The sequence below is a fragment of the Moschus berezovskii genome, chromosome 23 (genome assembly GCF_049115385.1).
Source record: "Moschus berezovskii isolate FMDL1 chromosome 23, NW_MosBer_1.0, whole genome shotgun sequence".
NCBI lineage: Eukaryota > Metazoa > Chordata > Mammalia > Artiodactyla > Moschidae > Moschus > Moschus berezovskii.
In genome coordinates this window covers 44,376,170-44,396,798 of record NC_142482.1, presented here as the reverse complement: position 1 = coordinate 44,396,798, position 20,629 = coordinate 44,376,170, and the positions used below count along the sequence as shown (strand labels likewise).

Sequence of the window (20,629 nt, the reverse complement as noted above, 5' to 3'; positions counted from 1 at the left end):
GCTATGGATTTTTTTCTCCTTTATTTTTTCCTTTTAATAAAAAGCAAGAAGATTTTAATTCATCTGTTGTAGGGGTTTATGTAAGGACGTAAGAACAGATTAAACCTCTATATGTCAAGACGAACCTATCTTCTACTTTGTGATATTAGTCATTAAGGCATGATGTACTTCACCTGAAAGGAATAAATTAAAAACACCAAGTATTACCATTTACGCCTAATTTTGATACATGTGTGACAGGGAGAAAGGAATAAAGGAACTAACCTGAATGAGAAATAGTCAAACACCAGAGGAATGAATATATTTTGGAAAAGAATGTATTTGACAGGTCACAAGGGCAAATGTTTGCTGAACAGCAGCGCGCTGGGCCAGCAGAAGAAAGAGCATTTTAAACAACATGTTTTTGAACAAGCTGTCATCACTACAGTGTCTGCAAACAAACCTTTGAGCACATGCTATCTCCCTCACCTGACAGGAGAATTATTCCAGGTTCTGTGGGCTGTGCATTCTAAGTCACTTCAGTCGTGTCCAACTCTATGGACTGTAGCCCGTTAGGCTCCTCTGTCCATGGGATTCTTCAGGCAAGAACACTGGAATGGGGTGCCATTCCCTTCTCCAGAAGATCTTCCTAACTCAGGGACTGAACCTGTGTCTCTTATGTCTCCTGAACTGGCCGGCAGGTTCTTAACTACTAGCGCCACCTGTGAAGCCCTCTCATTACAAGTCAAAAACAAGCATGTGGAAACCTCTCCAGTTCTAAAGATACCACTCTGTTTTGTATCATTGGAAATGTATGACTTGGGACTTCACTGGTGATCCAGTAATTAAGAATCTGCCTTGCAATGCAGGGGACGATCCCTGGTCAGTGAACTAAGGTCTCACATGCAGCAGAGAAACTAAGCACAAGCACTGCAACAACTGAGCCTGCAGATTCTGGAATCCATGAGCAATAGCTAAAGAGTTCATGCACCCCAACAAAGATCCTGTGTACTGAAACTAAGACCCAATGCAGCCAAATAAATAGATAAGTATTTTTTTAAAAGACATAATTCTCGACTTAAAAAAAGAAGAAAATGCATGACTTTTTATTCTGACCAATTAAAGGAAATGTACTGGATTTAATTCCTATCCTCTTAGTCTGTTTTAAACTATTTCAACAAACTTTAAAGTTTATGATCACCAAAGCCTCAAGAGTGACATTTCCAGGTTGTGAAAAGGAATCCAAGTTGTAAAAAACCAGTAAAGACTCCTTAAGGACACACCCCTACTGGTCCCAGTGAGTTAGTTGCTTAGTCGTCTCCGACTCTTTGCGACCCCGTGGACTGTAGCCTGTCAGACTTCTCTGTCCATGGAATTCTCCAGGCAAGAATACTGGAGTTGGTTAGCCATTCCCTTCTCCAGGGGATCTTCCAGACACAGGGATGGAACCTGGGTCTCCTGCATAGTAGGCAGATTTTTTTTTATCTTCTGAGCCACCAGGGAAGCCCACTGTCCCAGAAAGCAAGAAAAGTGAAGTCTTTCGGTCATGTCCAACTCTTCACGACCCTATGGACTGTAGCCTGCCAGGGCTCCTCCATCCGTGGGATTTCCCAGGCAAGAATACTGGAGTGGGTTGCCATTCCCTTCTCTAGGGGATCTTCCTGACCTGGGCATCGAACCCAGCTCTCTCCATACTACAGTCTGAGCCACCAGGGAAGCCCACTGGTCCCAGAGGAAAGTCAAACTCTCACCTACAGGTGGCGCTGGCACAACAGAAGCCTTCAGTTCAACTGCATCTTCTGGTGAAGTTATGACTAGGTTCTCGCCAGCAGACACCATGAGTTGTTTCACTGAAAGTTAATTAGAAAGAGTATATTTCATCATATACTTTAATGATGCTACATAACTGTCCTATAATAGATTTTTTTAGTATCCATGAAATAAAATAACACATTTCTGTAACAGTTCTTCATCTGAGTTTATCGAAGATGCTTTTTCCCCTCTGACTAGTAACTGAACTGTACCCCATATTAGGCTGCAGGGTACACTTCATCAATTTAAAACTGCCTATGTGAGGAGGCACTGTGGGGAAAATAATGCTTCAGGTTGACTGAGCAAGGCGTCAGTGACAAGAATTGTGTGAAACAGGTGGGATACTGCGGATCAGGGCTATTTATTTCTCTTGCTACCAGCTCTGCTTGACTCTCTGCTGCTGCTGCTGCTAAGTCACTTCAGTCGTGTCCGACTCTGAGTGACCCCACAGACGGCAGCCCACCAGGCTCCCCCATCCCTGGGATTCTTCAGGCAAGAACACTGGAGTGGGTTGCCATTTCCTTCTCCAATGTGTGAAAGTGAAAAGTGAAAGTGAAGTCGCTCAGTCTTGTCCGACTCTTAGCGACCCCACAGACTGCAGCCTACCAGGCTCCTCCATCCATGGGATTTTCTACGCAAGAGTACTGGAGTGGCTTGCCATTGCCTTCTCTGACTTGACTCTCTAGTAGGTGCTATTTTTAATCATAAAAAGATGGAGTGTAATCATAAGTGTTTCTGAATCATTATTCATACACCACTCAGTTCTTCTGATAGCCCCACGCACTGCTGCAACGGCCTTGCTCTTGGAACATTTCCAGGAGAAAATCCAGGCAACCTCAATGGTAAAAAGGCTATTTTAACTCAAGCAGTAGGCACATCCACTCTCACTAAATCAGCATTCAGAACAATGGTTCCTTGCTCTATAGCCAAGATTCCATTGATACATTCAATTGGCTGGACTCAACAGGACATCAGTCTCACTTGTAAAACACAATTGAGATAGGTCAAGGTATCACACAGAGAAAAGCAAAGATTAAAAAAAAAAAAGCTGAGTGCTCTCTAGAGGTCCCAGCTACTTGGAGATGTTAGAGGGACATGTGGCTCATTTAAATCCACTTTTCTCCTCCTGGTCTGTGTTCAGTCCCTTGAGTGCCTTCCTAGACCAGCTATAGAGGGTTCGTTGCCCTCTCTGGCTCCTCTTCCCTGTCACTGATTCTTTGTAAGAAAGATCAGCAATTGTGAACTAAGAAGGGACACTGGTTCCAACCCCTCACTTTAGAAATTGAGCCCTAGAAAGGCAATGGGAGCTGCCCAAGGTTATGTGGATCACCAGCAACAGACATTTAACTAATTTACATGTATTCATTTCAACAGTCGTTTATTTACCAGATTGAACACTGCCAAGGGCTTTAAAATGATCAATTCATTTCATCCTCTAGGATGAAGGCATCTCTAGGCAACAGATGCTATTAGAACCCAAGGATGCTAATTCCCAGGCCAGCTTCCTTTTCATTATAGTACTATCCAGCATCTCCTCCAGCATTGTCCTTCTCGCTACTGAAGCTCAGGATCAAATAACCAAAGAAGAGAGTGAAAGTGAAAATACCTCAGTCATGTCCGACTCTTTGCAACCCCTATACAGTCCATGGAATTCTCCAGGCCAGAATACTGGAGTGGGTAGCCGTTCCCTTCTCCAGGGGATCTTCCCAACCCAAGGATCAAACCCAGGTCTCCCACGTTGCAGGCAGATTTTGTACCAGCTGAGCCACCAGGGAAGCTCAAGAATACTGGAGTGGGTAGCCTATCCCTTTTCCAGCAGATCTTCCTGACCCAGGAGTTGAACCAGGGTCTCCTGCATTGCAGGCGGATTCTTCACCAACTGAGCTACCAGAGAAGCCCAAAAGAAGAGAGGGTAATCCTGAAAGGATCTCACCCACAGAAAGGCTCAGGAAACATGACAGAAGAATCTAGTAACTTCTTGAGTATTAAATCTAACGGGAGCTTTTCGGTCGTCCCGTAACACACAACGTGTGTTGGCTTCCAACGTGGAGCCCGCGCCTCTCTCCTTCCGTCAGTCCCCGTCTACTCGCTCTCTCCTGCCTGTCAACCGTGACCACCTGGTCAGCTCCGTAGGCTCCTTCTGCTCCCCCAGCTCCTAATACAACGACAACCCCAATGTTCCACCCCTCAGGCCTCTGCCCAGCTCACCTCCCCACTCTCCCTGGACACCCTTCAATGATCACCTCTCCCCCAGTGACATCTAGCTCTTTATCTTCAGCCCAACTACTCAGCTAATTTTCCGTTCCAGGTGTTTATATACCTCAGCGTCCTCTCTGCTCTCATAGCAGTCTCCCACAGCATATTGTATGAGATACTGTATTGCCATACTGTTAGCCACACTGTATCAAACCATCTATTTATCTGTTAGTCTGGTCCTCTAGATCATAGACTCATGGAGGGAAAAGACAATATCTATTCATTTTTTAAATTCCCAGCGCCTAGCACTATTTCTGGCAAACAGATGCTCAACCATGCGTCCAGAGGGAATGAGCCAACTTTAAAAGTTGTCACCACTATGAATATACTATTCATAGTATATGAATATAGAATATAGCATGTCTTCAGCACATTTCCTCCAGGTGTATTTTTTAACTTACCTGTCCTGGGAGCAGTGGGAGCAGATCTGGGTTGCTCAGATGGGATGGTGCTGGTGGGAAGGGTTGGAATGCTATGCTCTGTGCTCCACGGGGTGATTGCGAGAACTGGGCTCTTCTCCACAGTGGCTGGGCTGACCTCCAGGCTGGCTGGAGGAGGATCATGGGATGGCATTAGGACCTAGGCGATCAATTACAAGGATAAGTTGTTAGAGGGGAAACAAGGTCAAATAGAGCCAGGTCAGTAAAACTCAGGCTAATAAGACAGGGGACCAAAAGGGGAAGTTGGAGTGCGAAATCCACAGAAAGAAAAGCTGTAATGCAAACATTAACTGGAGAAGGAAGCACTGGTATTTACGGAAAAGCTACTCACTTTTGCAGTTCACTTGGCCACATAAAAGAAGGTGAAATGTGTTAATATTTAGTGGTGGGGGAAAAGAACACGGTTAACCTGTGATACTTTATTTTTTAACGGAAAGTCTTGAAGTGTTTAAGACAATTACAAGGACAGAAAAATATGCAAACTTTGAAAAGAAACATACACCAAAGCGGAAAAAAAAAAACCACTTCTGATAATATCACTACTTAAAAGACTGTTTAGCAATTTTTAATGGTTGAGATTATAATGCACAGTCAATTCAATCCAGCTTTCCTTACTTACCCTAACCTAAGCACTGAGATCTTAAATAACAGTCTTTAAAAAAAAAAAAAAAGTCTTAATTGGTTTATGTTCTTTTATCTTCAGATGTGCCCTCTTATACTTTGAAATACACTAAATTCTCCCATGACCTGTCCTCCGATCACTGTATTGCCAGCTGCATTTGGCTTCCCCGGATCAACTCACTCACTGCACCTCACTTAGTCCCGACCTTTCCCAAGCGAGCAGCCTCTGGACTTTCAACTGTTCTCCCTCCAGGGCAGCCTCTGTGTCTACCTCCCTGAGCTTCTGCTTTTAGCACTTGAACCTTCTCTCTGCCTTGGTGTATCTTCTCTCCCAAAGGTTCCCATTCTTTTCACCTGTGTTTTTCATGGGACATTCCATACAGTTTATGTCCTCTCCTTAGTATCCCGCACACCCGATCCAACAGATTCATGTCACTAATGAGTTTCTAGCAACCTCAGAATCTGTTGGGTCTGGAAGAAACTGCAGTGGGTTGAGAATACATCATCCCCAAATAAGACACTCCGGCAAACTGATTATTTTGAATTACAGGTACTTGGAAAGCTGTCGATGTAAAAAGAACACTCTGACCGACCCTCCTCTGTCCCCCTGAAAACAAGAGACAAATCTCCATGGGAAAGGGACCTTTCCTTTCGAGGATTATCTACAACTTAATGCAGCTCAAAAAATTTAACTGTGACTGTAGGGGGAAATTTGTATTTCAGTGGAAAATAAAGCATTGTACCAGTAGGACAGAAGGTAACCTTTTCACCAGAGAGAAGAAATTTAGGGTTGAGAAGCCTGAATAAACAAACCTTGTGTTAAAACAACAGGCCCAAAATAGAGTCGCTTATTTTGTACCCAGAGCAAGACTTACAGTTTCAGCTCTCCCAGAAATGGAAGCTTAAACCAGTCAATCAGGAATAATCTTAAGGTAATCTGCTTGATTGGAGAAGGAGGTAGCAACCCACTCCGGTGTTCCTGCCTGGAGAATCCCAGGGACGGGGGAGCCTGGTGGGCTTCCGTCTATGGGGTCACACAGAGTCGGACACGACTGAAGTGACTTAGCAGTAGCAGTAGCAGCAATCTGCTTGATAAACTTCCACTGCCTCTTAAAGGAAAGTAACCTTGCAATAATCAACCCACTTGCCTGCCTTGTATGATTTCCTTGTGTCCAACTCCCTTCTGCCTAAAAATGTCTTTCATTTTGTACAGCTCCTTGGAACTCCTTTCTATCTGCTATACTGGATGTTGCCTGATTTCAATGCATTTTTGTTCAAACTCTTAAAAATGTTAATATGTTTCAGCTTAATTTTTTTAACTGATACTTATCTTTAACAGATATTTTGTCACCAATTTACTACCCCAAGCCTAAACCCATTTGGCTTGTCAATTCTTCACAGATTTATTGCTTCTTTGTTTAAAAAAACAGAAAGCTTTCCTTCTTTGGTCATGTCTCATATTTTTATGGGGTCTCCTACACATGAAAAGTAAATTTATTTTTCTCCTGTTAACCAGGAGGAAATAAAAACACTTAGAAAAAAATTTTTTCTGCTCCTACAAAACCTACCACAAGAGATTTGCAAAGCCTCTGTCTATACACGCTGCATTATATGGGCTGGCTTCAAAACTTCTAAAAAACCCTCATTCATCTTAGATACCAGCAGAAGCATCTAAATCATCACTAGGTGGCTGACTTGTGAAGGCAAGAGAACTATTTGTTCTTTTAAACAGTCTGGTCAGGAGAGCCCAACAGAGGAACAAGATGTTAGGTCTGGAAGGTTCCGAGAGCCTTCTTTCTGGCCAATACCTTAATAGGTGCCCTTAAGAGGAACCTTCTTGTGTCCCCCACCTAATGAGACTGTTGTTGTTTAGTTGCTAAGTCACGTCCGACTCTCGGTGACCCCATGGACTGTAGCCTGTCAGGCTCCTCTGTCCAGGGGATTTTCCGGGCAAGAGTATTGGAGTGGGTGGCCATTTCCTTCTCCAGGGGATCTTCCCTGATCCACGGAGGCGCCTCCTGCATCAGCACCACTGAGCCTGGCTCCAAAGTGAACTCAGCCCCTCCCATCACACACACACACCAGCCACACCCACCTCTTTCCCAGAGCTGTTGCCGGCCTGCCGGTGGAGCTCAGAAGTCTCTCTCTCCAGTTCTTCTCCTGGAGGTGGGGTAGTGACCAAAGGAAGCCACAACCTCTCCGGAGAGGGTTTCGGAGCCAGGGTCCACGCCGACTCATTCAGCTTATGGAGCTCTGGATCCTCCAGCTGCTTCTCCATTGGTGCTGCAGGGCTGTCTCCAGCAGAAGAGTTGAAACCTCCCTCACCTCCGGGCAGCAAGCCCCAGTCTGTGTACTCGGCGCTCCCCCGGGGCTCCTGCTTGCTGACGGGCTGGAAGAGGTTCTGCTCCAGCTCCCTGTAGTCATCTGAATACTCAGACATGTCCAGGCCCCGATCTTTGCCCAGGAAGGGTAGGTCCTTTCTGATATCCTCAGGTGAGTCCCCCCAGATTCCCGACGGGGCGCCCCTGTTCAGCATCATCTCCCCGTAGTCCAGCAGCGGTGCGGGCCTCTGGGCGGGCCTGAGCACAAAGGTCAGATAAGACCTGATGGAGCCCATCTCCTTGGGCTCGCAGCTCTCTTTGTGCGGGCAGCTCACCAGGTAGCAGCGGCCCTCAAACCACCAAGCCAGGTCGCAGCTGGACAGGTCACAGCAGGCGGATGTGCAGTCGCCCAGGGGGGTGGTCTGAGGCACCGGCGTGATTTTGCTAGTTTCCAAGTTAGGAGAGATGATGGCATTTCTAAACGTCCTCCCCTCACTGCACTGTGTCCAGGCACAACCTGCAAACACGCCAGCCACCAATCAGGAAGCGAGGCAGGTCACTTCTGCCAAGCAAATAAACCACCAGCATCTCCTACAGGAAGTCCACTGCCTTACCATACAGCCCACCCATCAACACCCCCATCCGGACACCTGACCTCGCACCCTTCCACCCCAACCCATCCATCCACAGATTCTTCCATCCGTCCATCTAACCGTCCATCTTCTCTCTTTATATGGCGCTATTCCACTTAGTGAAGAGAAGCATTCTTTTCTACCTGTGTATTGCTTTTACACTGTTGGTAACATTTTGTTCCTCACCCAAAATCCAGTTATACAGGTTACTTTAGGAACAATGTCATATTGTTGTTGCTATTAACTGAATTTTTAAACAGCTCAGCTTATTCTGATGACAGGGAATTATCAAAAGAGAGAAAAACTCATCCTAAATATAGGTCTGGAACAACTAGCTTTAAGCCGATTCTAAATAATGAACCACAAACGTTGCCAACTGGCAAATCAGTAGGCAGGAAAGTGGCGCTACCTAAGTGTGAGCTGCAGACACAGTGGGGCAGCCCACAAACTCTGGGACCAGTCCACGGCATGATAAGAGAACCCAGGACTTCTAGAAAACTTGGCAGCAATTTGTCATTCCCTGGCACCCAAGGACAAAATCACTGTTCTCCTTTTTTACGCTGTAAAACAGAGCAGATATTGGAATCTAAAAAATGGTACAAATGAACCTATCTACAAAACAGAGTCACAGATGTAGAAAACACACACAGTTACCAAGCGGGGGAAGAGAGGAAGGGATACACTGAGAGACTGGGATTGACATATACATAGCTGCTGCTGCTAAGTCGCTTCAGTCGTGTCTAACTCTGTGCGACCCCATAGATGGCAGCCGACCAGGCTCCGCCGTCCCTGGGATTCTCCAGGCAAGAACACTGGAGTGGGTTGCCATTTCCTTCTCCAATGTGTGAAAGTGAAGTCGCTCAGTTGTGTCCGACTAGTAGCAACTCCATGGACTGCAGCCCACTAGGCTCCTCTGTCCATGCGATTTTCTAGGCAAGAGTACTGGAGTGGCTTGCCATTGCCTTCTCCGTATACATAGCTAACATATGTAAAATAGAGAACTATTAAGAACCTACTGTACAGCACAGGGAACTCTACTCAATACTCTGTAATGACCTATGTGGCAATGAAATCTAATTAAAGAGGGGATATATGTATAACTGATTCACTCTGCTGTATAGCAGATACTAACACAACACTGTAAATCAACTACACTCCAATAAAAATTAATTAATTTAAAAAAATAAAGAATGTTGCCCACCATTCGGTTCTACAAGGATGAAGTCACTGCCCACTGCAGTCACTGACAGACAGGGCACCCAGAAAGGAATTCAGGACGGAAAGCAGGATGAGGCACTCTGCTTTGGAAAAACAGGCCCTTTAGATAGTTGGATACATGTCTCAGGAAGAATTTTAATGAGCCCAGATTCTTGCATCTTCCCATACATAGAAAAGCACTAAAATTGTCAGCTGAGATACCTGTTCCTTGTGACTAGCAGCGATTGTGTACCAAGAGGTGTGCTTGATTGCATGCATTCTCTTGCCCCAAATCATGTACCTATGGGCTTCTTCTCCCACCTTTTCAGAGCAGTTCCCTCAGAGCTATTGAGACGCTGTTGCCTGGGCTATAGTCCTCAGGAAGGTCCCTGAATAAAACTGAAACCTACAACTCTTGCATTGCATGTTTTTCTTTCAGTAGACAACTTGTTGTTGATATTTTACCAAAGAGTCTGTCTGTGGTGAATTGGAAATAAAAACAAATTGGTCCCTCATCACATATAGTTCCAGGAATGCGGTTCTGCTGAACTCTGAAGAGCAAAAGATCTTTCTAGTAAGTCCTCATCACTGATTATTCTCTTAATAACTGTTACATTTTTCATAATGACAGTTAGAGATGATTTTTAATTGGAGGTAAGAGAAATGGTTAAACACAGTACAAGAATTCATGTCCCTTGGGACTTCCCTGGCAGTCCGTTGGCAGGGGCGCAAGTTCCATCCCTGGGCAGGGAGCTAAGACCCCACATGTCTCCCAGCCAAAAAACCAAAACAAGAATGAGAAGCAACACTGTAACAAATCCAACACAGACCTTTATAAAACGGTCCATATCAAAATAAGAATCATTTCTTTTTTTCACCTGTATACACATCATCACCATTATAAATTTTTAAGAATCATTCAGTACCAAATATTGACTCAATAGGAAAGTCTAACTGGTCTCATCCAATAAGAATTAGATATAAATATGTATCTTTCCCAGTAAATAAGCAGGCAAACTGCTTTACTTCAACTGAAATGATACTTTCTCAAACCAAATCTACTTTTTAAAAAAATCACTTTAATAGTTTTAGCGTTTTATTTTCTAAAGAAAAGCTTAATCTTTTATCAGATATCAGTTCAGTTCAGTTCAGTCGCTCAGTCAAGTCCGACTCTCCGCGACCCCATGAATCACAACACACCAGGCCTCCCTGTCCGGAGTTCACTCAAACTCATGTCCATTGAGTCGGTGATGCCATCCAGCCATCTCATTCTCGGTCGTCCCCTTCTCCTCCCGCCCCCAACCTTTCCCAGCATCAGACTCTTTTCCAGTGAGTCAACTCTTCTCATGAGGTGGCCAAAGTATTGCAGTTTCAGCTTTAGCATCAGTCCTTCCAATGAACACCCAGGATCGATCTCCCTTAGAATGGACTGGCTGGATCTCCTTACAGTACAAGGGACTCTCAAGAGTCTTCTCCAACACCACAGTTCAAAAGCAGGGGGAAAATACTCTGTGCTGAACATGACAAACCAGTATTTATAATCAAGGTCAAGAGATGATAAAGGGGATAAAATAGGTAGGTAAATCTACAACTCCCAGCCCCACTCTCAAAAATACTGTCTTTGCTTGTAAAGATATCACTACATCCCTTTAAATGAAGACCCAAGCTAGAAATTTCTTTCAAACACAAATGGCAGGATACATTTTATTTCCCTTGAACAACTGTTGGGTCACTTCCTTTCGAAAAATATGATTCATAACAACGATCATGTTTCATTTCTGGCTTTGGACACCAGAAGCTTAAAAGTATAAGTGTAAAATTGTGTCAAAGAAACCATTAAACAGGAAAAAGGCTGTGATCCTGGAACAAGCAAATTGTTACATGTGGTTAAGAAGCTTGGCAGAAGTCTTCAACACAAAACTCAAAAGCAGTTTTCTCTCAGGTTGGCGGTGGTGGTCTCCATAAACCTCTAGGGCAGATCATAATTTCGTTCTGCAAAAAATCACCTGAATGGGCTGTTTAGATAAACATACCTTAAGAGTGGATCTGAATATTAAATAAAGAAGTTTGAGAAGGTGGGTATCCCAACAACTAAACCATCTATTAGACTCACTCAAGAAAGTTCTTGAAGAGACAGGAGAACACTCATAGGTTTGTTCCCCCTATAAATCCCCAGTCCAATCCATGAACATAGTAAGCACTCCACGGGTGTTGACAAATCAGTAAAATCAATGGTTAGCATCTTGTCAAAGGCAAAGAAGATAGAGAGAAAAGACAGACAAGCCCTAAATAACATTACTGGGGCTCAGTTAACTCAGGAATTTTGAGAAAGTGAAAAACACCCCATAAGAAAATGACAAAAAGCAGTGAAAAGGTAGGGATTTGAGAGGGAAGAAAAAGAGCTCAAACATTAATGACAGCAATTTCCAGAGTACAGAGTACATCAAGCATGGAATAAAGGATCATTTTGCCTTGTATACTAAGCAGTGGTGAGTTTAATAAGATGGACGATTGGGGTGAGGAGAGTAATATGTAGGAAATGATAAAGCTTTCCTGACTGTAGTATTTCCGGAAGTAGCTCTTGTATGACCTAAAACTGTGCTTCTTAAAATTTAGATGCTTCAGGCTCCTGAGTCACACCCACTAGGAGTTCTGATTCAGTAGGTCTGGATGGGGCCTAAGAAGACACATTTTAACAAGCGTCACTCCCAGGTAAACTGCAGCGTGGTTATACTACACTGTGACAAACCCTGGATATAAAATCAGTTTCCCTAGCCATATCTCCATCCTCAGTCTTCGTTAAGTTCAAAGGGGTCTGGCTGGCCTAGCTGGGGCACGGATCACCAGAGCTGATGCTGACCAACAATTTTATGCCATGGTGTATCCACAATAAGTAAACAGACTATATGAAAATAAAGATTTAAGATAGAAAAAAAGCCTGTTATTTGCTTTCTAAAAAAGATCTACTATGCAGTTCTTTGAAATAAATACATGAAGTTTTCCTAGTATATATGAAATGCGAATTTCTTTTCCCCAAAATAGTCGTGACAAAAAAGTTAAATGCCTGTTTCCAGAAACCACTTATGCATGAGGTCTTCCTTTTTATATGCAAAATAAAGCTGTTGGAAAGCAAACACACAGCACCTTCATCTCCTCAGGCTGATCTGAGTTGCTTAAGTCAGAGAGGAAGTTCAATTGTGAGGCTGGTGTCTCCAGGGTAACGGTTTCCTACCTGTAAAGGTCACCAGCAGCAGCAATGACGCTAGTGCAACTGTAGGGGGCGCCATTCTGCCTCACACAGCGGCTGCAGGCAGGCTTCGTAGACAGCCCTGAGAGGTCTTTGCTGCAGCTTCCTTTCTGTTTCTTAGGAGCCAGATTTGGCCTCAGAACTTCAAAGGAAAAACAGGAAGAAAAAAATGGGTAAATGCAGAAACACAGTTATCTCTATCATTTATTCATGGCAATGGGAAGCCTATCTTGGTAACACCCCAGGGTCACAGTGGGGTTCAGGGCAGGACACCCCTAGATGTGCCACTCTAGCACGTGGATTGTTTCAACAAAGTCCAAAGGACTCAGGATGAAACTCTGTCCATCCCTCTAACTGCCGAAAAGGATTCAGACAGAGGACCTGTTTGAGGAAGGCAGCTATCACCATGAATAAATGCAGTATAATATGAGCTAGGTGCAGCAGACATGGAGGAACCGAGCAAAGTCTGCTTCTTAAAACTCCTCTCTGTGTCCCACTATCTCCATAGGACACGGAAAACATCCATTTTCCAAACACTGGCTCTTTTTCATCTTCCTGCGAATTGCCTTCCTTCCCTTTAAAGTCCCAGATCTCTACCTGCTTCTCCTTGGTCCAGGAGGACAAATATACCTCATTATACTCGACTCTCATTTTGTCTGGAATCTCTCACGTTATGTGGATTTCTTATTAAACTGCAAATTTAATAGGCAATTAAATTTGGTTTTCTCCTGTTAACCTACCTTATGTCATTATAATTATTTGACCAGTCAAACACACACAGAGGGCCCCTCTTGACAACCATTTCTCAGGCAAACCATCCACCTGAAGTTTGTTTAAACAGAAAGAACAGTTCCTAAGAAGGGGAATAGGGTTTCTCATGCTCTCTTGCCTTATAAGCCCAAACCTAGGAAATCAAAGAGAACTGGGGTCAGGAGCTTGAAAGAAGACAATGCAAAGCCCTCTTTCAGAAATGCTACACTCCCAATGCACATGATGACACAGAGGTAAGATTGTACAGAAAAAACACAGACCTCACTAAATGCCTTCACAAGTGACTCAGCAGCAATGCACTTAGACTGTCAGGAAATTTTAAAATATCTTAGTGTATATTCACATATATTTCCTTTTTATATATGCCCAAGAATGACACAGGAGAAAAATCTGCCTGAAGCAACCTCCCCAAAATCCCTTTCAGTGTGCAGAAACAGTTTACAGGATACGAAAGGGAGGTGCTATGGTATCATTGACAGGATTTTTTTTCTTCCTTTGTGGTATTTAAAATAATGATGCATCTTCTAATCGCTAGTATCTTAGATTCAATGATCTAGAGCAATACGAGCATCTTGTTTTTGCCTGGCACTTTCTTCAACATGATCTTCACAATAACCCAGGTGGCATTATTATCAATGCTTTAGATAATATGAAGATGATAAAACTGAAAGTTCACTGATTTGCTCAAGGGTGAAGAAGAAGCAGTACAAGGAAGGTCTGGACTCCAAGTGCTTGTTAATGTAACAAGGCTCCCAGGAGCAAGCACAGCTAGATAAGGGCTTCCTAATAAGTGTGCCAGAGCCTTGCCGTGAGCTGCAAATTGATACGCTATGGTCAGCTAGAGTTCAAGTTCACACCACTCTCTCCCACCCAATCTTCGTTCCCTCCCCAAGCACACTTACACTCAGGCTTTTGGGAGAGAAAAAGACACCTTACTTTTCCTCTTCCCGTCCCCTTTCCAGAAGCATCTCATTCAGAAATTTACAAGAGGAGCAGGGATTACAAAGAGTGGAACACAACCCAGCAGAGGCCTCCAAACTCGTCATTTTAAGAATGATGTGGTTCTGGGGGAGGTGGAAGCGGATTATTACTGGCAAAACAAAACATTTTGTGATGTGCTGGCTGTCCTTTATTCAAGGGAACACAATCCATGGATTGAGGGAGTAGAGAGCATCTAAGCAGTGGACCACTCTCAGATTTGGGGCAAGAATGAGTTTTATTGAACATTAGAAGCAACATTGCCGAGAAAGGGCACGACGGACTAGGAAGTCAGAGATTTCCTTACAAGGCGAGCAGGTCCTGTTTTCTAGGGTGAAGTGCTTCAGCAAACTAAGCTGACCTGTGCTTAGCTGCTTAGTCATGTCTGACTCTTTACAACCCCCTGCCAGGACCTCTGTCCATGAGACTCTCCAGGCAAGAATACTGGAGTGGGTTGCCATGCCCTCCTCCAGGGAATCTTCCCAACCCAGGGATTGAACCCACATCTCCCACATTGCAGGAGGATCCTTTACCATCTGAGCCACCAGGGAAGCAAACAGCTGGAGGATTGCAGCTGGTGTGTGTAAGGGTTCCTTGACAAGCATCTCCCATACGTGTATATGGACTGTGGTTTAGATTTGGGATGTGGACCGGGCCACTGGGGCATCTTCCTTTTCATACATCCTGATAAATGAATTAGCTTTATCAGTGGGTGCTCAGTCACTCAGTCGTGTCCGACTCTTTGCAACCCCACAGACTGCAGCCCACCTGGCCCTCCTGTCCATGGAATTCTGCAGGCAAGAATACTGGAGTGGGTAGTCATTTCCTTCTCTAGGAACTCCTCCTAACCCAGGGGGCGAACTGCGTCTCCTGCGTCTTCAGCACTGGCATGCAGATTCTTTACCACTGAGCCAGAGAGGAAACCAGAAAGGACAAGGAGTCTATCAACACAGTCAAACCCAGGATCCTATGGAAGAAGGGTTGGGGAACCGCTGGACCTTGCTTTGAGTCTTTCTCGAGAAACAATTCAAACCACAAGAAGGCCTCCCACTGAACTGCAGTGATGCTCTGCCACTGACCACTTGGAACAGGTTTCTGCACAGCCTACAAACATCACTGGCCAGTGCCCACTAAGGAGAGAAGGGGACCTTCCTGGCCCCCGTGTTACTGAGCTGAGTCACGTCAAAAGACTGGAAAGGAACCACAGTGAAGGTGGCCATGGTTAAATTCAGGAGGTTGTTTCTGTGTGTCAGGATAACAGAGGCCATCAGAACATGAGCTTCCACAGGGGGAGCAGAGAACATGAACATCAGAGTCCCATAAGCTTCAGGCCTAAAAACCCAGAGGAAGACCGCCTGCTGGTGCAAACTGTCTGCCACTAATAACTTCCTTTCGCTGAAGCAACGAAAATGTGGTTTGGGATGGGAAGTGGGTAGAAGAAAAGATTGGCCACATCCCGTCTGTGGTGATTGACCATGCCCTAAAAGGCAGGAGAGCAACTGGTCCTCCAGTGATAGCATTTATCCTGCTGCCAAGACACTGCCCAGAAGAGACACCCTGGGCACCCTTGCTGCCAAGGGTGGTTGGCTGAGAACCCCATGGATCAAGACTAGGCCCCTGCCGTACCATAGGATAACTTCAACCATATTAATAAAAGGTGAATCTCTGGGCAGACATTGCTCCAAAGGCACACAGCCTGGTAAATGGGCCATGGGCCAAATTTCCAATCCCTTTGGCAGATGCCCTTGTGCAATGTATCTTGAAAACCATATCCTACTTGGAAAGCTCTGGAAAGCAATTAGCTTAGAGACAACTTATAGTGCTCAGCAACTGTAAGCATCTCCTATTGTCAACACCTGACCTGCCTCTTGAGAAATCTGACCTGCAACCACCTGACCTGCCTCTTGAGAAATCTGTATGCAGGTCAGGAAGGAAGAGTTAGAACTGGACTTGGAACAACAGACTGATTCCAAAAAGGGAAAGGAACACATCAAGGCTGTATATTGTCACCCTGCTTAATTAACTTATATGCAGAGTACATCATGTGAAATGCCGGGCTGGATGAAGTACAAGTTGGAATCAAGATTGCCAGAAGAAATATGAATAACCTCAAACATGCAGATGACAGCACCTTTATGGCAGAAAGCGAAGAAGAACTAAAGAGCCTCTTGATGAAAGTGAAAGAGGAGAGTGAAAAAGGTGGCTTAAAACTCAACATTCAAAAAACTAAGATCATGGCATTTGGTTCCATCACTTCTTGGCAAATAGATGAGGAAACAGTGGAAACGGAGGCAGATTTTATGTTTTTGGGCTCCAGAATCACTGCAGTTGGTGACTACAGCTATGAAATTAAAAGACACTTACTCCTTGGAAGAAAAGTTATGACCAACCTAGACAGCACATTAAAAAGCAGAGGCATTACTTTGCCGACAAAGGTCCATCTAGTCAAAGCTACGTTTTTTCCAGTAGTCATGTATGGATGTGAGAGTTGGACTATAAAGAAAGCTGAGCACCGAAGAATTGATGCTTTTGAACTGTGGTGTTGGAGAAGACTCTTGAAAGTCCTTTGGACTGCAAGGAGATCCAACCAGTCCATCCTAAAGGAAATCAGTCCTGAATATTCACTGGAAGGACTGATGCTGAAATTGAAACTCCAATACTTTGGCCACCTGATGCAAAGAACAGACTCATTGAGGAAGGCCCTGATGCTCGGAAAGATTGAAGGCAAGAGGAGAAGGGGAAAACAGAGGATGAGATGGATGGATGGCATCACTGATTCAGTGGACATAAGTTTGAGTAATCTCCGGGAGTTGGTGATGGACAGGGAGGCCTGGCGTGCAGCAGTCCATGGGGTTGCAAAGAGTCGAACATGACTACGCAAATGAACTGAACTGAACGTCAACATTGTCTATAAGGTTCCTTTAGCACATTCATATAAGCAAACAATGGATCTCCATTTCCTCAACATTCAAAGGCATATGCACTTCACGTTATCAAGTCTTCTCTGCTCTAACAATTTGCAGGTTCTGCAAGTATTCTTGATATTTCTGGCCTGATCTTATTCTTTAAATATATATAGCACCTCATGGATTAAATCATATTTTGACATATATTTTCCCCTTTGATCCCTATAACTACTCTCTCTGAGATAGGTTTTATTATCCCCACTTTACACAAAAGGAAACTGAGTTTTGGGGTCAGTCTTGAGACTCTGGATCTCAAACCTGCCCTGTAGCTGCCCCAGTCCTCCTCTATGGTTTCGGAAAGTTAGAACATTCTACTCTGGGTGACTGAAGAAGACCTCTTTTACTTATTATTCAATCTCTGAACTGCTGGGTTCTCTTGATAGAGTCTTGCCCTCTCAGCTGCTTGCCTTGCCTACCTTCCTGTGGTTTTATGTTTTCATTAAACAAAAGAAAAGTATTAAAGAATTCACAGAGAAAGCCTCACTAGCTTCCTAAAAATTTCAAAGGCAGCATTGAATCTGAGTGGTAAAATAGGGCTTTTAAAATAGGGCTTAACAAGTTCAAAAGGCTATAAATAGTACAAATACATAGATCCTTACATAAACTCTGCATGGATCAACTTTATACACATGAAGATCTGAAAGAAATGCCCCTCTAAGGTGAAAACTGGTGAGAATAATTTTTATTTCTTCCTTTTGGTGATTTCTTGTCTCTTCCTTTCTTCCTTCCTCTCTTATCTGTAAATTCTATTTTTTAATACACTAAATACATCTTCCCTTTGTATTAATAAAATACAATTGTATTTTCATTTTTCAAGAAGGTTTGGGGGCTTCCCTTGTGGTCCAGTGGCTAAGACTGCACACTCCCAATGCACAGGGCCTGGGTTCAATCCCTGGTCAGGGAACTAGATACCACATGTAGCAACTAAGAGTTCATATACTGTAACTAAGACCCAGCGCAGCCAAATAAATAAACAAATTTTTTCTTTTAATTTCAAAAATAAAGCAAGCTTTGGTTGTTGTAACATAGCATATTTTTTTAAGTTACCAAGATGTATAAAAGGGCTATTTCTGATTCTTGATGCTTCTGGCCTGATTTTGTTCATAAGTGTCACCCCATCTCTTGAGCTTCCTGCCAAGCATAACCATCAGAAGCCTCACACCAACTGTCCTTTCTCTTTGGATGATAGTGATGACGTCACTGACTCAGCGATGATATAAAGCTCAGGGATGGGGTCAGAGAGTGAATGAGCTGTAGGAACGGAGGGAGATCAGAGAGAGCTCTGAGAAATGTATTCAACAAGTACTGATGGGACACGTCTCGTCCCGGCCCAGGAAGGGAGGAGGGTCAAGAAAGCAGGAAGAGTGAGACTCAAAGATTGCTGGTGTCTGTTCAGTAAGCGTCCTCCCCTCATTCCCTGGTAACAAAATTTAAAATGATTATTTGGGACACAGGGGTACCCAGTTAAAAGATTACTTCCCAACACCCCCTGCAGCACTGTGGGGTTACATGTGATTAAGCTCTGGTCAGTGAGATATTAATATAAAGGAATTGTTGGCGAGGACTTCCAGAAAAAGCTCCTTTTGCCCTCCTCCTCTTTCTTCCTGCTAGCTGGAAGAGGACCCGAAGGCTAAGGCCCCGGCGGCTGTCTCCATCTACGTAGAGGCCCTGAGGAGGCGAGCCAGATCTAAAAAGATCAAAGGTCCCTGATGATATGGAGCCGATGTATTGATCCTCAACTGCCAACCCGTGAGTTTTTCTGAGGAGGAAATGAACTTTTACCTCCCTCATTTAAGCCACTGCTCATATTGCACTTTCCATTATATGGCACCAGGTGCCATTTTAATCTGTAAGTGACATTACTTATGGATTACTTTTTTTTTCAGTTTATGGATTGTAAAATACCTAGGTTCAGGTAAGCTCAGTTGCTTCATGGAGATTTCAAATACTATAACAGGTCAAACTTTATAATAGTAATTAAAAAAAAATTTTTTTTTTGGCCACACTGCACGGCATATGAGATCTTAGTTCTATGACCAGGGATCAAACCTGCAGCCCCTTCACTGGAAGCATGGTGTCTTAACCACTGGACCACCAGGGAAGTCCAATAACTTAATCATTTTTAAAGTGGCAGATATGCCCATGAAATCTGAAACCATTTATACAAGAGTCAGCATACACTTCCTTATAGGATTAATTAATTTTTCATGCATATTTTCTCTCTAATAAACTATAAATGAGGAAAGATCATCAATCTTAAAACACAGCTTGACTATATTTTTACTTCAAGTTTACTAATTTCTCATCTACCAACATTAACAATTTAGGTTTTAAAAAAGCTAATGTTTCGAATCATGCTGTAATGTATAGAAATATCGATCACAATGTTGTACATCACATTTAAAATAGTACTGGAGGTTAATAATACTTCAAAAACCAAAGGTATAGAAAAAAAGGTCAGATCTGTGGTTTCCAGAGGCAGGGGTTAGGGAGGGGCGACTGCTTGAAGGTGGTCAAAAGGTATAAATTTCTAGTTATAAGAAACGTAAGCTCTTGGGATGTAATGTATAATGTGATTAATATAATTTACCATGCTATATGTTACATGTGAAAGCTGTTAAGAGAGTAAATCATAAGACTTCTCATTACAAGGGCTTCCGTGGTGGCTCAAATGGCAAAGCGTCTGCCTGTAATGCAGGAGACCTGGGTTCGATCCCTGGGTCGGGAAGATCTCCTGGAGAAGGAAATGGCAGCCCACTCCAGTACTCTGGCCTGGAGAATTCCATGGATGGAGCAGCCTGGTAAGCTACAGTCCAAGGGGTAGCAAAGAGTCAGACACGACTGAGCAACTTCACTGGTTCATTGGTTCTCATTAAAAAGGGAAAAACATTTTTTTTCCTTTTCGTGTGTGTCTGTATGAGATGATGGATGGTCACGAAACTAACCGTGGTCATCACTTCATGGTGTCTGAAATTCAAATCATTATGCTGTACACTTAACTTCAGTTCAGTTTAGTCGCTCAATCGTGTCCAACTTTTTGCGACCCCATGAATCGCAGCACGCCAGGCCTCCCTGTCCATCACCAACTCCCAGAGTTTACCCAAACTCATGTTCATTGAGTCGGTGATGCCATCCAGCCATCTCATCCTCTGTCGTCCCCTTCTCCTCCTGTCCCCAATCCCTCCCAGCATCAGAGTCTTTTCCAGTGAGTCAGCTCTTCGCATGAGGTGGCCAAAGTATTGGAGTTTCAGCTTCAGCATCAGTCCTTCCAATGAACACCCAGGATTGATCTCTTTAGAATGGACTGGCTGGATCTCCTTGCAGTCCAAGGGAATCTCAAGAGTCTTCTCCAACACCACAGTTCAAAAGCATCAATTCTTCGGTGCTCAGCTTTCTTCACAGTCTCTCA

At 43.9% G+C, this 20,629-nt stretch overlaps 1 protein-coding gene across 5 annotated transcripts in view; it reads right to left on the bottom strand.

The window, feature by feature from the left end:
• The window catches only part of KIAA0319 (KIAA0319 ortholog), a 76,905-nt gene that overhangs the window by 34,902 nt on the left and 21,374 nt on the right, over positions 1 to 20,629 (bottom strand). For 4 of the 5 annotated variants that reach the window (XR_008683262.2, XM_055406210.2, XM_055406212.2 and 1 more), the window contains 4 exons: positions 12,491 to 12,647; positions 7,204 to 7,946; positions 4,449 to 4,626; positions 1,731 to 1,829 (listed from right to left, as the gene is read on the bottom strand). Coding sequence is in view for 4 of the 5 variants with exons in the window: in XM_055406210.2 (XP_055262185.2) it covers positions 1,731 to 1,829; positions 4,449 to 4,626; positions 7,204 to 7,946; positions 12,491 to 12,545 (1,075 nt within the window). In the remaining variant the exon portion in view is untranslated. Of the gene's footprint in view, positions 1 to 1,730; positions 1,830 to 4,448; positions 4,627 to 7,203; positions 7,947 to 12,490; positions 12,648 to 13,245; positions 19,641 to 20,629 lie in introns of those variants that run through there. The other variant, XM_088831393.1, reaches the window with a different exon arrangement.